Here is a 14,283-nt window from a genome sequence, read left to right as displayed (position 1 = left end):
TGCCATCTGATGGCTACTTTTTCTTTGGAAGGAGAGAACAAAGTCCGCTGCTGATGCAGAGGGACCGGTTTATCAGAGGGTTGCAAGGTAAAAAGAGTTTGAAACTGCTTTGCAGAGAGAGAGAGTACTTAGATCAGAGAAAGGTGGGGAGATGTTGTGGATTCAGGGAGTGGGGGGAAAGTTTGTGAACATGAGTTTGTAGTATAACTGTGTCCTTCTGTTGTAACTCCCTCCAGCACCAGTCAGCCAGCTGTTGAAGGCTGGCTCAGAAAACCTGGATATTTTGATTTACCCATACGTGGGATCTTGCCAGAAATACTGAACCAAAAACAGAGAATTGGAGGAAGTTTTGAGTACTGGCATACATGTTATCAAAATGATGGAAAACTCAGTGGAGTCAGGGAGGAAATGAAGAAAGGCCAAGAGGAGCAGATGGGAAGTAGCAAGGTCGATGAACAAATAGTTCTATTGAGGTCAAAGAAAGTAGAAGGGAAGTCATGAAAATGAGCAATAATAATTAGAGCTAACATTTATTGGTTGCTTCAGTAAGCCAGGTCCTACTCTGTGCATTTTAAATGTATTCATTTTATCCTCATAACAACCCTTTGTGGGAGGTTCCATGAAAACTGAGGCACTTAGGAGAGAAGTAGTTTGTTGGAATCACACACCTTATCGGCGGAGGAGATGGGACCCACCTTCAGGTTGTCTGGCTCCAGATCCGCATGTTTAACCAGGATGCCCCATCAGAGCTGTTCAGGAGTGTAAATAGGAAGGGGAGGAGATTGTAGCCAGAGACCAAAGTGTTTGGAGGTGGTTACAGATGAGAAAGTCCAAGTGTGGCCATGATGTGGGCTGCTGAGTTATTGTGAAGAGGTTATTAGAGAAATGGTCAGGGGCCTTGGAGGCCAGGGTGTTGGAAAGGGCATGTGAGTGAGAGCTGATGTCAGTCAGATTATGGCAGAACTGGACTCGTCAGATTATAGATGTAGAAACTGCAGACAGTCCCATCTTTGGGTGAATCATACTTCATAGACATGCTGTGCATTGTTGTTGGTAGACTGCAGCCTCCTTGAGGTTGCTGGCTTTTTGAGGCTGGTTGGTGATATGTTCTACTTCTGGAATTGGGCATATTGTGTGATTTAAAAATGAACGAATACAAAACAGGTACACGTGAACTGAAGTGAAACTCATTTTGCTGTGCTTTCTTTAGCCAATGGATAATTTTCTATTTTTTTTAATATCTTCATTTATTTGTTTTCTATAGGAAAGCCCATAACAGTGGTGAAGACTCAGATCTAAAGCAAAGGAGGAGGTAAAAACAAAAATGGCAGGAGGGACAGGGAGAGGGAGGAAGGATTAGCATTACTCAGAGTGGAAGCCAGAGTGGGGGTTGTTGTTAGTGACTCCTTTGAGGTCATTATAGAAAAATTAACTTGGAGATATCAGCTTTGGCTTCAGTTGGTTCTCAGTCTTCCATTCTGTAGCACCCTTAGCAATTTCTTTTTTTCTGCTTTTTTGTATCACAGAGGAGCTATCTTGGTTATCTATTGCTACCTTAAAATCACCCCAAAACTTAGTGGCTTAAAGCCACAACAACCATATATATGTTGTATGATTCTGTTGATTGAACAGGTTAGTTTTGCTAGTCTCATAGGAAGCTGCAGTCAGAGGGCAGTGGGGGCTGGAATATTCAAGAGGCCTTTCTCTCTCCTGTTTGATGTCTTGGCAAAATGGTGGGAGGCCTGAGGCTTCTCTCTCTCCATGGCCTTTCTACCTGGCTGGCCTCGGCTTCTTGAGATGGCTCCAGGAGGAAGCAGGAGCTACCCACTCTGTGAAGAGACAGACAGTCCAGGAACTGGCAGAGAGTAGCCCTTCCACATCATTCTGTTGATAAAGTCAGTCACAGGACCAGTGCTAATTCCAGGGGAGGGGAAATAAGCTCTACCTCCCTTGATATGGGCCGGGGGTGTGACAGTACTTTGTGTTCATATTTAGTCCACTTCAGGGGCTTAGGGCTTTGCCGTGGCAGAGTTCTGTTGGAAATGCTTGATTTCATGGTCTTTTTGGGGAGTAGGGTGACATTTGCCCTAGTCTACTTTCACGTGTCGGTAGACTCATTCAGATGTCTGACTGAACTGGGGAGCACTGACTGAGGGAGAGATAATAATAGCTACTCATGTTTGGATTAGTCATTTTATTGCAAAATTCATTCTGAAGAACCAACATGAACCTTTCTGAAATTTTTTATTTGTCATAAATGTGGGTTTTTTTTTTCTTTTGTTCTTCTCATTTTGTCTTCAGGTCACGCTCACGCTGTAACACGAGCAGTGGGAGTGAATCAGAAAATTCTAATAGAGAACACCGGAAAAAGAGAAACAGGTAATATTTGATACTGTAGTTATCTGGAACTCCAAAATCAGAGGTCGCTGGTGGTGGTAGAAGCTGTGCATCTATTTCTTTTTCTTTTTTCTTTTCTTTTCAAGATTTATTTATTTGACAGAGAGAGAGAGGGAGAGAGCACAAGCAGGGGGAGGGTCATAGGGAGAGGGAGAAGCAGGCTCCCTGCTGAGAAGAGAGCCCCATGCGGAGCTCGATCCCAGGACCCTGGGATCATGACCTGACCTGAAGACAGACGCTTAACGACTGAGCCACCCAGGCACCCTTTTTTCTCATCTGTGTTTAAGAAGGAATCTGGCACTGTTTTGAAGCACTGTTTTAGGAAACTGCAGCTCTTTGAACTGAGTTTCTTATCTTTATAATAAGATGATTAAATAAGTTGATGATGAGGGTCCCTTCTTGTTAATTAAAAAAAAAGTCTATATTTAGGTACAACGTGTAGTGAATTTGTCTAAGGATGGTAAGAAATGTGACCATTTCTAGAGGTATTTCTCCCTGAAGTATCTTTTAACGTGACATTACTGTCTTTTGTCCAGCCAAAACTGAGAGACTCCTTGTTTCAAAAATTTCATAGTCTCAGCCTCATATGTGTACATGAACATAATGTGTTTATATTCATGTCAGGCACATACAGTTAGATGGATAAATGCAGGTAGTTCATATCTTTAAGACTCATTTTTTAAGGCTTATTCTTAATTGTTGGGTAATAATATCATTTGACATGTAATCCGTCTTCATGATGACTTAATGCTTTAATCAGTTCTCTCTGGTCCCAACATATTTATTTAAAAACGTGTGCTCACTTCGTGAAAGAGCACCATGTTGGGAGTGAGAGGGATTGGGTTGCTGGTCGTCCCGGTTTCTAACCCAGTGGTTCTCAACGGGGGGCAATTTTGTCTTGCCTCTCTACTCTCAGAGGATGTTTGGCCATGTTTTGAGACACTTTTGATTGTCACAATTGGGTAGGGGGACCACTGTTGGCCAGGGGTGCTGCTAAATATCCTGCAATGCACAGGACAGCCCTCTCCCCACCCAAGAAGTATCTGGTCCAAAAGATGTCAGTTGTGGCACTGCTGAGAAACCTGTTCCCAGTGTGATGTGGAGTGCTGGCCTCCTTGCTTTGTTTTTCTGGGTCGTATTTTTTCCTTCTGTAAAGTGAGGTAGTCTGATGAGATAATCTCCAAGGTCCTTCTTCAGTACTTGGAGCCCTTGTGCTTGGCACACATTGAATTGGCTTGCCTAACAATAAAGCCTGTGTACTAATAGCCCAGACAGCATTGCAAGAGTGGGTCATTTTCTTAGGAAAGCTTTCTCTGTGGAGCCTTCTTAGGGGCTGGAGTCACACTAGGTAGAGGTGAGATCTCAATGTGTTAGGACACCTTTCCCAAGGAAATGATGATAGTTTCTTCATTTGTCAAAACCCAGGTGTGGAGGGTAGCTTTCCCTGAGGTATCCTCTTCCTGCTGTAAAATTCGGTATTTGCCACACAAAACAAAGCAAAAAACAACTAACGAATTTTCCTCCTGTTTGTACTTACTGATCAAGCCAGTATCTTAACACATCTGTTTCTGTTTTGCTTGTTGTATTCCAAGTTGTGCTCATAGATGCTTCTAGTCTCAACTTCTCAGAAGGTGGCCTGTTTAAAAACATTGTCTTTTGGGGCCAAATGTGCTCATGGTGCCATTTGCTGTTATTATGAAACACGGTTTAAAGGTGGCCAACAAATCCTTAAATTGCCTGTTTCTGATCCAGTTGCACAAGCTTTAATATTCCTCATAGGTGTTTTCTCCCTCACCAGTTTCTCCCTTTGCCCTCCCTAAAGGATTTTGTAGATTGGCTTTCTTTATAGGGTCTTAGTGGTGTGTTTGAGAATGACGGTGGTTCTGAATGTTGGTTGACATGCCAATGTACTTTGTAAGGCTATTAATGAGAACTTGCTTTCAAAACACACTCTGACCCAAAGGCCTTCAGACTCATTATTTTACCTGTAGAAATACTGCCCGAAGGTTACATAAGTTGCCTGTGTTTATAGAAGATGAGGTCTAGGGTCTAGCTCTCGGGGGCATAGCAAAAACTGGGCAGAGGGAAAAATATATCTTCCATTTCCATTCTCCACTCCTGAAAATTCTGGTGCACAGGTGACTGTGCAGGGAAGGAGGGGGGCAGACACATTATACTGTCTCTGGGCGCTGCTTCCTCATTATGTTCTGTTTCTGCTAACCCCTTCTTTCCATTATTAGCCTTTTAGATTTTGCCAGAGCCCATTCATTCCACATCAGAGATCTGAATATTTAAACTGCAGCCCTTCTGACAGTCCCAATATGTCTTCTGTCTGTGACGAAGGGTTGTCTCCTTCTGTCTGACTTCCAGCTTGTTCAAAAAACTCCTTTTTTGGGGAGAGGATGAATCTCTTCAGCCTCATCCCGCCTTACCTCGGCCAGCAGTGTGACACAGCCAAGCTCTCAGCAGCATCCTTTGTGCTTTTATGAAAGGAACCTGGTAACCCTAGAATGGGGCAAACTGAACCCTGAACATGCTGATGTTCTACTTCCTGCCGGCCAAGTCTCTAAATTCAGTCCGAATACTTCATTACCTTTGAAACCAGAGCCTGCACTTGATACACGTTGCCTTCCTGTCCCCCTGTGGGAACCGAAGCCTGGGGCAGTGGGGAAAAGACTGTGCAGATTTGCTTTTTGAACATTTTGCAGTCTCTTGTATGTCCAGTAGAACTCTGGACAGACTCAGATTTACTTTTTTGGAGATTGTGTGTGGTCTTTGTAGTCTCTGGGGTGTTGTTCCCTCTGTCATTCCTTTTTGCTGGAATTTTTTTTTTTTTTTACAAGGATAGTTTAGATTTTATTTATTTTTGTGAGAGAGAGAGTGAGCATGAGCTGGGTGATGGGGCAGAGGGAGAAGCAGATTCCCCCCTGAGCAGGGAGCCTGACTGGATTCTATCCCAGGACCTGGGATCCTGACCTGAGTTGAAGGCAGACGCATAACCAACTGAGCCACCCAGGCACCTGTGGATGTGTGTGTGTGTGTGTGTGTGTGTGTGTGTGTGTGTGTGTGTGTGTGTGTGTGTGTGTGTGACACGTAAGGAAGTCTTACCTGTTAGGTTTGAGGCCACTCTGGAAATATTGGGTTTGGTTTTTTGTTTTGTTTTTCCACAATGTCTACCTGTTGGATCTTAAGCCCCTTCACTGTTCTGGCAGATAACAATGTAAACATCTCTTATTTTGTCTGAGGAGAAACACAAGTGAATGCAACAATGTTTACAAGTCAACTTTTACCCAAAGCAGTAGCTGTGTGGCTTTTCACAACCGTTAAAAGTAAATAATAGTAACTCATACCAACACTGGGAGGCTAATATTAGGAACAAGGATTGCTGTTTAAGCCAATTCCGATTTTAGAAAAGTGTAGCTGCGGGTAAGCAGGTCCGCTGTCCCTTTTGGGTCCAGAGCTGCGGAGGCCAGACGCGCAACGGTCCTCTTGTCGGTTGTGTGTTCACGCCTGTGTTTCGTTCCACACGGTTCCCTACGGCACCAGGAGCCTCGGCTTCCTCCTTGATCTGCCGGGTTGTTGATGTCGTTCTTTACGCCTTTCCGTCTTAGTTGTTTTCCCTTTACTATTTTTATAACCTGGACGAGTATCCTACAGTTTTCTAGGTTTTGAGGTTTGAGAAGACAGTTTGTTACTCCTTTTTTTTTATACTGAGCTGGACGCTGGGGCACCGTCTGTTGTTGGGATCCTGATGTCGTCTAAGAGGACAAAGGCTTATTTTCCCCTTAGTGCCCCTGCTTCTGTTGTCATCTCCATCCCTTCCTCTCACATTATTTTTCCTCACTTAGTTCCTTCCTTTTTCTTTCCTTAGCTTTTCTCTACTCTGTCTTCCTTTCTCTTGTCTTCTCTGAGTTCTGCCTCCGCTTAGGAGCCAGGGAAGCATCAGAAAACACCCCCGAGAGTGTGGACCGGGGCCTTGGTTCTGTCCTGTCTTGGTACTTGACGTTAGGCAACTCTTGGAACCACTTTGAACCTGAGTTTGCTCATCTCTGAGGTGGGGTGTACACTCCTGTCTGTTACCGCGGGGGGCACAGCAAAGATGGCTTGAAACTGAGAAAGGGAGAGCACTTGACAGTGCAGCCACATGGTCTGATATTTGGCCTTGAAGTCAGGCTCTTCTTGGCCTGTTCCCCTCCCTTCCACACTTTTTCCAGCTTTCCCCACTTTTCTTTAGTCCTGCCTTCCTCGCTCCCGCCTCCCCTACCTTTGCACACATGGTTCTTTTCAGATCAGGCCTTCTTAGTCTCCGATTCATCAGTAGGCTTTAGGGATCTCATGAAATTGTATTTAAAATTCTGTGTGTTTCCAGGTGTGCAGTTTTCTGATGATAGGGTCTAAAGCCTTAGTCTGATTCTTGAGGGGGGCATCTTTGTGACCCCCAAACATTTATCAAGGGATCATTATGACCGAAATAGTGAAGGATAGATTGATACCGGGAAATGAAACTGATATTTCAATTCACTGGTAGGATTAACAACTAAAATGCTTCAGTTTTCTTTAGAGATTACTTCCTTTGCTCTACTGATTTGTGAAATAATTGGTTCAACTAAATTCATCAAGTTGGGAACCTACCAAGTACAAGGCAGTATGAAGAAGCTAATGATCTATAGGAATATTAGATTATATCCATTTTCACTAGTTAGAATTTTTATTCTTACACCTGAGATCAGAAGGCTCAGCCAGCCTGTCTCTGTAGGTCTGAGCCTATGAGCCTTGCTCAGGACTTGCCCAGGATGTACGCTGAAGGAGAACCAAGGGAGTAGACTTCTCAGAGTGAAACCTTTCACAAGCTGAGATTTCCCTTAAAATACCTTGGGCTTAATAAAATATCCTTTACATTCAAAGAAACCAGTCTGCAAGATATCCTTTGTGCTATTGATGGAAACAGGCAGTCAGTCCTTTGAGCATTCGTTCACTGGGGAGAATCTGTGGATTACTTAGTCATTAGCTTTGATGTGTTGCTAGGCTTTTAGGATTTTGAGGTGGGAGATTTGGAGGGGATTGGGGGCAGTGGTGGAGCAGTTGTCTGGTGTGTTTTGCATAAGCATAAAGGTGGAAGTAACTCTGGAGCCTGGAGAGGATTAGAAGAGCAAGAGAAATGAGAAGCTATAGGCAAGAGCAGGACCAGGGTAAATTGGCAAGAGAGGACCACTTGGGCTTTTCCCTACTTTTATCCTGGGGCATGTGCATCATCAACACGCAAGTCATATATGTGAGGGGGTGTGTGTGTCTGTCTGTGTGTGTGTGCGCACGCCAGCAGGACGGAGCCCAGAGCAAAGAAGAAGGGAGCCTGCGTTATGAATTTGACCCCACTTGGAAGAGTTGTGCGGCGAGTGGCGAGCTTCTGGTTACTCTACCTTCTGAATCTTAGTTTTTCCCACCCGCAGAGTGGAATAACACCGGCTCTGCCTCCCTCAAGAGAGGCTTGTAGGGATCCGGGAGGTAATGGATGTGCTTTGAAAAGTAGAAAGGGCGTTGCATCAGCAGATGCTATTAGATTAGTGAGAACGTTCAGCGCTGCTTAGTTTTATCTGAAGTCCCTGATACATCTGTAAAATGGGCCCAGCTCCCTTTAACAAAAAAGTCAGTGTTTCTAACAAATTCATTCTACCACAAGTGTTGTTAGAGTTTCTTCTTGCCTTTTAGATGTCTTTAGAATCTGCATCTGAGTAACGGGTTAAAATGGTTTTAAATACTAAATACATTGCACTAAGTCTTCTATGTTATTGTTTAAAGAAAAGAAAGGAAGACAAAAAGCTCTCTTCTGTGGCACTGCAACTAATAGGGATGATACATCTGAATAGGGCAAATCTAGAAGATGAAGATTTTGGTAGGGTTTTCTGGTTGTTAGAGTCATCAAAAAAAAAAAAAAAAAAAGAAGAAGAAGAAGAAGAACTTATTATCCTTGTGTCCAAGGAAAAGGATGAGTTTTGAATGGTAGCAAGCTTAAATCAGTGGGTACTTTTTCCTCATTGCCTAAAAATAGGTCTCCTTGTAAGGATTCCCTATTGCCCTGTCCCTGATCTAAGCAGGGGCTGCAAACAAGGCAAAAATGGTGGGTCTGGAGAGGGCAGTTCATGCAAAGCCAGTAAAAACAATGTTCACCATGGTGCAGATTGCAAGAGTTACTGATTTCTACTTCAATAAGTCATATCAAGATTTAGGTATTTGATATGGATGATTTAGGGCTTCCAAAGCATAATCAGAGTTGACAGAGATGACTCTAGTAGTACAAAGCTGTAGCAACTGAGGAATCCTGTCAGATTACTGAGCCCTTGAGGGCGAAGAAGGTTACAAAAATTATGAAAACAGAAAGAGTTTGAAAGGGAAATTGCACCAAAGGCAGCCCATTTTTGTAGGGAAGGCATAAGGAATAAGTGGAAGAGACAGAAACACCTTTAAGGGCAAATAAGAATAATTTATTGATGGCGGGGGTAGGTTGGGAAAAGCAAATGAATTTTTTGCTTGCTGGTCTTCAGGGAGACTGTCGACAGATGCCTGGAACCAACGTAAATTTCCCCAGGGAAGAAAAATTACTGAAAAAATAGATGAAGATTGGTTTATAGCAGGTGATCCAGAAATGAATAAGTTGATGAGAAACACAAGTCCACAATCACTTGGGACCCGCAGGCTTAATATTAGCGATGGAGTGGCCCATAGGAAGTAATTGTCTGGACAGTTGTGCTATCGCTGAAGAAGAGAGGTTGGTTTCGACATGTTTGACTGGCTTGGAAGTAAAACACAAATAGAGAAAACATAGAGTTTGAAAGCTACAAAGGATCTTTGCAGTAATTTGGTAGATGAAGAGACAGACTTGACCAAAGATAAACAATTTGCCCAGAGCTGGGATGGGAGGCAGAGCTCAGGAGCACCGTGCATTGCTCATGTTATCTTGAAGCTTCATGATGCATTTGTTCCATGGGCTTTCTCAGGTTCAGCATTAAACGTGGTCTTTATCCCAGTGAACAAGAAGTGAATTAAGAACTGGTATAAAGGAAGGTTCTATTAGGAGCAGAACTGCCCAGGTAAAGGTAGAGGGCCAAGTGAGACCCGTGGGGTTTGGTAACGTGAGGAATTTCATAGAAGAGGCGGAACTGTAATTGGGAAGTAAGAAAGAAGAGACTAGGGATAGTCATTATCTTCATTATTGTTATCAAGTGATTATATGACATTTCATCTTCAAAACCTTTTGCAGACTTTAAGTGTCAAGTGCAGTCATAATCTAAATTGCACAGATCGTCTAGAAAAGTAGGGTGTTGAAGTTTGGTGAAACAGGCAGGAAATGTTTAGAATTCTCTTATTCTGAAACATTGCTAGAGTATGCTTTATTCTAAAGCAATGGTCTCCCTTATATATTAATTAAAAAATAGAAGCCTTGTTATGATGTCTTCCTAACCCAGCTGTTCACTCTCCTTACTTGTGGGTGAGGAAATGGACAAAATATGGGAAATGTAGTTCTTACCTGGAAGAGTGCATGAAAGAAACACTTAGCGTTTTTGAGGTTTACTTTTAAATGCAGCCTTTGAAAATTAATACATCCCAGTGTAATCGACGGTAGATGCTTTTTTTCCCCCTTGAGAGTCTCATGTGTACTGTCCTATAAGAGCACATTTTGACGTTTTAAAAAGTATTGTGTTGATACAATGCTTGCAGTGTTTTTATTCTTCAAAATGTAAATCTCTACATCAAAATTAAAATATAGCAGGAGAGGAGCAAAAAAGCAGCACTGGTATATCCCACACCTAAGGATAAATGAGACAAGCCAGAATCATTATAGGGGACATCTTTTACTTAAATGTCTATTTCTTTATTCTCTCATACACAGAACAGTTCACTCCTGCCTTTTAAAGATTGAGCATTGTAATATTCTTGCTTTTAGGGCTAGAATTTTTCCTTTCCACATAGCACCTGTATTTTCTGGAGCAGTTCAGGGATGGAAGAAATGACACTTTCATTCTTGTAATGAGGCACCATTAACCAAAGGCCTTTTGTAAGGGTGTAATTTCAAACTTCATTACAGACTAAGGCAGCTACACAACCCATTACTTGGAGAAAATGTGCTTCTGTTGTGACTCTCCAATGAGCCTTACATTTTTAATGCACCTTGTTAGAATATTTATGAAATAGTATCACCAGTAGAGGGCATCTGTCTTTGAAACCCGTGAATATTAACTGACAGGGTTTCATGGCCCTCACTTTAGACTTTTCCATTAGAAAAACAGAAGTTAAAGGTACAATGCCATAATCTGAAATTCTTTCTGATTCAGTTTACATTACTAGCAAGTTACCAGAACTTTGCTTGGTCATGTCTTAGGAATTTTATTATTTTATCATCAGAGTCTGAGTATGAAGATAACCAGCTGAAGAGAGAGTGAGTGTATACTCATTGTGCTTCCATTTAAATGTCTACCTGCTGGTAGGCTTGACCTCTGAAAAATATTCAAAAATGCTGAGTTCCTGATTTAAAAAATTTAGCATTGTGAAATTTAGTCCTGCCCACGAACTATGCATCAGGTTAGCTCAGAATGGAAGCTATGGTCTAAAAGACTTCAGGGTTAGAAAGAGATCTGGGTTTTATTTTATTTTATTTTTTTAAAGATTTACTTATTTTTTAGGGTGAGGGCCAGCATGCGAGTGTGGTGGGAGGGGCAGAGGGAAAGAGAGTCTTGAGCAGACTCTGCACTGAGTGCAGAGCCTGACGTGGGGCTCGATCTCACAACCCTGAGACCACCACCTGAGCTGAAACCAAGAGTCGGACGCTTGACCAACTGTGCCCCCAGATGCCCTTGGAGACCTGGGTTTTATGTGTCTTTCTGGGCAATTTGAGGCGCAGGTTCCTGTGGGAGGAGAGTAACTCCTGCCAGCCTGACCACTTCCTGTTGGGTGTCTCTTCCTAACTCTGGGTCCCTCAGTCCTGGGAGTGTCCAGGTCTGCTCCCCCACCAGACTGGTGCATGATGATGTAGAGTGGCTCAGAGATTGTAGGTTCTGGTTGTGAAAATACATATATGTGTGTGTATGTATATGCATATGGCATTTTCAAGTGCGAGTGTTTGTTTCAAAGAATGATTAATAATTATGACCTCAAGTAGTATACCTTCTCCTATTTTCCTTTAGATAATTCTAATATTAAGGTCCATAGCAGTGTATATTCAGTTTTAATTTCCTCTGTACATGCTGTGAGAGAGGGAACTATGTTCTTGAATCTGTGAAACATGCCTTGACTGTATCCTGTTAAGTTTCACATAACAGCCTATTCCTTCAATGAGGAAACACAGTTCAAAGGCTTGAGTGTGTTACAGATCATTTTTTTACCTAACACGATTTCTCTTTAGAGGGATTTAAATAGTTGCTTCTTCATAAGGTATTGGCCTTTTAAACTTGACATTGTCTTTAATTTATATGTAACGGACGCCTGGGTGGCTCAGTCATTAAGCATCCGCCTTCGGCTCAGGTCCTGGCTCCTTACTCAGCGGGGAGCCTGCTTCTCCCTCTGCCTGCCGCTCCCCCTGCTGGTGCTCTCTCTCTCTCTGGCAAATATATAAATAATAAAATCTTAAAAAAAAAAGTTACATGTAAAATGAGTATTTGTTACTCATCTACTGATTTGCATTTATAAGCAAATCTAAATACCCACCTCATAGTCTATACTAAATGCTGTTAACAGGGCAATCAAAAGGTATCTGTTCAGAGAGAGAAATGTCTCCAGACTTGTCCGTCTGTTCTTTTCATTTTGTTTTGAAGTAGTTATGCTCATGTAGTCACAGTTTTGTGATGATGACCTTGCAGTTCCATGTTACCCTCTCACATCCTGGGAGCGTCAGCGTCTGAAATGAATACTCTGGAGCAGCTTCCTGAAGAACTTATATAAATTAAAAGTAAAATATTCAGGGGCGCCTGGGTGGCTCAGTTGGTTAAGCATCTGCCTTCAGCTCAGGTCATGATCCTGGGGTCCTGGGATTGAGTCCCACATCACTTGTGCTCACTTGCGCGCGTGTGCTCTCTTTCTCTGTGTCAAATAAATAAATAAAATCTTAAAAAAAAAAGTTAAATATTCAAATAACAGGTGTTTGATTTTTTTTTTAAGATTTTATTTATTTATTAGAGAGAGAGCAAGAAAGCACAAGCAGGGGGAGTGGCAGAAGGCAGCTCCCCACTGAGCAGGGAGCCAGACTCGGGGCTCCATCCCAGGACCCCTGAATCATGACCTGAGCTGAAGGCAGACGCTTAACCGACTGAGCCACTCAGGTGTGCCCGGGTGTTTGATTTTTGTAAGGAATACTCACGGCTTCACAGCATCATTGCAGCACATTCCAGACAGTATTGCTTTAACTAGATATTTCTTCCCCATCTCTCCCCTGCAGCACCTTACCTTTGTTATTAGAAAGACTTGATAACAGCAGAAGTCCAGAACTTCTGCAGTGTGGTCCATGGATGGGTATTGTTAGGTTCATACAGTATCTTAACATTCAGCATTGGTTGTCAATACTTAAAAACTGGAAGAGTTCACTTTAAAAGTCCAAATTTGTAGGTTATCTTTAGAAAATGAGAGGATTTGGAAACACTGTCCTGTGATCTCATATGGCAGGTGCCTGTGCCCCCCAGCACCCCCATGCTGGATTTCCCTTTCCCTTATTTACATTTCCTGCCGGGCCCCTGACGGCATTGAGTGTTTGCCTTACTGCCTCTTCCCCATGTCAGCAGCTATCCTCAGAATGCTGTGTGCCTGCTCACCTGCTCACCTACTAATGCATGCCACCACTGTCAGCTTTCTGTACTTCTAGTTTTCTGTCTTAAAAATGGGATTTGTGTGTGGGGGGTGGGGGCACCTGGGTGGTGCAGTCAGTTAAGTGTCCAACTCTTGATTTCGGCTCAGGTCATAATCTCGGGATTGTGAGATCGGGTTCTGTGCTGAGCCTGCATAGGATTCTCTCTCTCTCTCCCTCTCCTTCTGCTCCTCCCCCCAGCCCCTTCACTCTCTCTCTCTCTCTCAAAAAAAAGGGGGGGGGGGATTATATCTGGCACTTATTGTCCATGAAAACTTTGACAGTTCGTGTGAATTTTTAAGAACAGCTCAAGTAAAATTATTTATTGCTACTTTGATTAGTACGTTTTTTAAAAAAGATTTTGTTTCATGATTTAAGATCAGCCCTATAGCAGATACCGCTGTTTCTTGAGTCAAAACTTAAATATGCTTTAAATGAGTTTTTTGTTTGCCATGCCTATTTCTTAGAAGATTTTAAGCCAAAGATAGAAGCCTGAAACTGATATATACTTACATATTTATGTATAAATATTCTAATACATATATATGTGTGTACAGACTTACCTACTTATGGATATGCTAATCCAGTTAATACATTCTTAGCTTTAAGTGATTTTAATAAAATTGCTTCTTAACTAACTTTAAGTTTCTTAATAACTTTACAATAATTTATTTGATAACTTCTTAACTTTTAAAAGCATGTTCAGGATGAACCGAAAAATAGAGCACCACATGTGTGAATGTTAACTTGAGATGAATGGTCTTTCCTTTCAGAATACGGCAGGAGAATGATATGGTTGATTCAGCGCCTCAGTGGGAAGCTGTATTAAGGAGACAAAAGGAAAAAAATCAGGCAGACCCCAACAACAGACGATCCAGACATAGATCTCGCTCGTATGTGGACCCTTTTTATACCTTTATTCAAAAAGCACTGAGCTTGAAGTAGCATGCAGACCTAGGGCAGATGGGGCTGTCTCTTTGAGGTCTTCTAAAGTGATTTTAGTTCCACCATGATTATCCCATTGTTTGTTTGTCATTATTTCCCTTCTTATGTTTGTGACA

At 42.3% G+C, this 14,283-nt stretch overlaps 1 protein-coding gene across 4 annotated transcripts in view; it reads left to right on the top strand.

The window, feature by feature from the left end:
* The window catches only part of EPB41L4A (erythrocyte membrane protein band 4.1 like 4A), a 240,904-nt gene that overhangs the window by 204,819 nt on the left and 21,802 nt on the right, over positions 1–14,283 (top strand). For 2 of the 4 annotated variants that reach the window (XM_027606509.2, XM_027606508.2), the window contains exons 17-19: positions 1,265–1,312; positions 2,302–2,379; positions 13,996–14,115. In XM_027606509.2, the coding sequence (XP_027462310.1) occupies positions 1,265–1,312; positions 2,302–2,379; positions 13,996–14,115 (246 nt within the window). The remainder of the gene's footprint in view (positions 1–1,264; positions 1,313–2,301; positions 2,380–13,995; positions 14,116–14,283) is intronic. The other 2 variants (XM_027606510.2, XM_027606511.2) reach the window with 2 other exon arrangements.

This window comes from Zalophus californianus, chromosome 5 (genome assembly GCF_009762305.2).
Source record: "Zalophus californianus isolate mZalCal1 chromosome 5, mZalCal1.pri.v2, whole genome shotgun sequence".
Lineage (NCBI taxonomy): Eukaryota > Metazoa > Chordata > Mammalia > Carnivora > Otariidae > Zalophus > Zalophus californianus.
The sequence above is the reverse complement of the archived record's forward strand: the minus strand, read 5'-3'. Positions and strand labels throughout refer to the sequence as shown.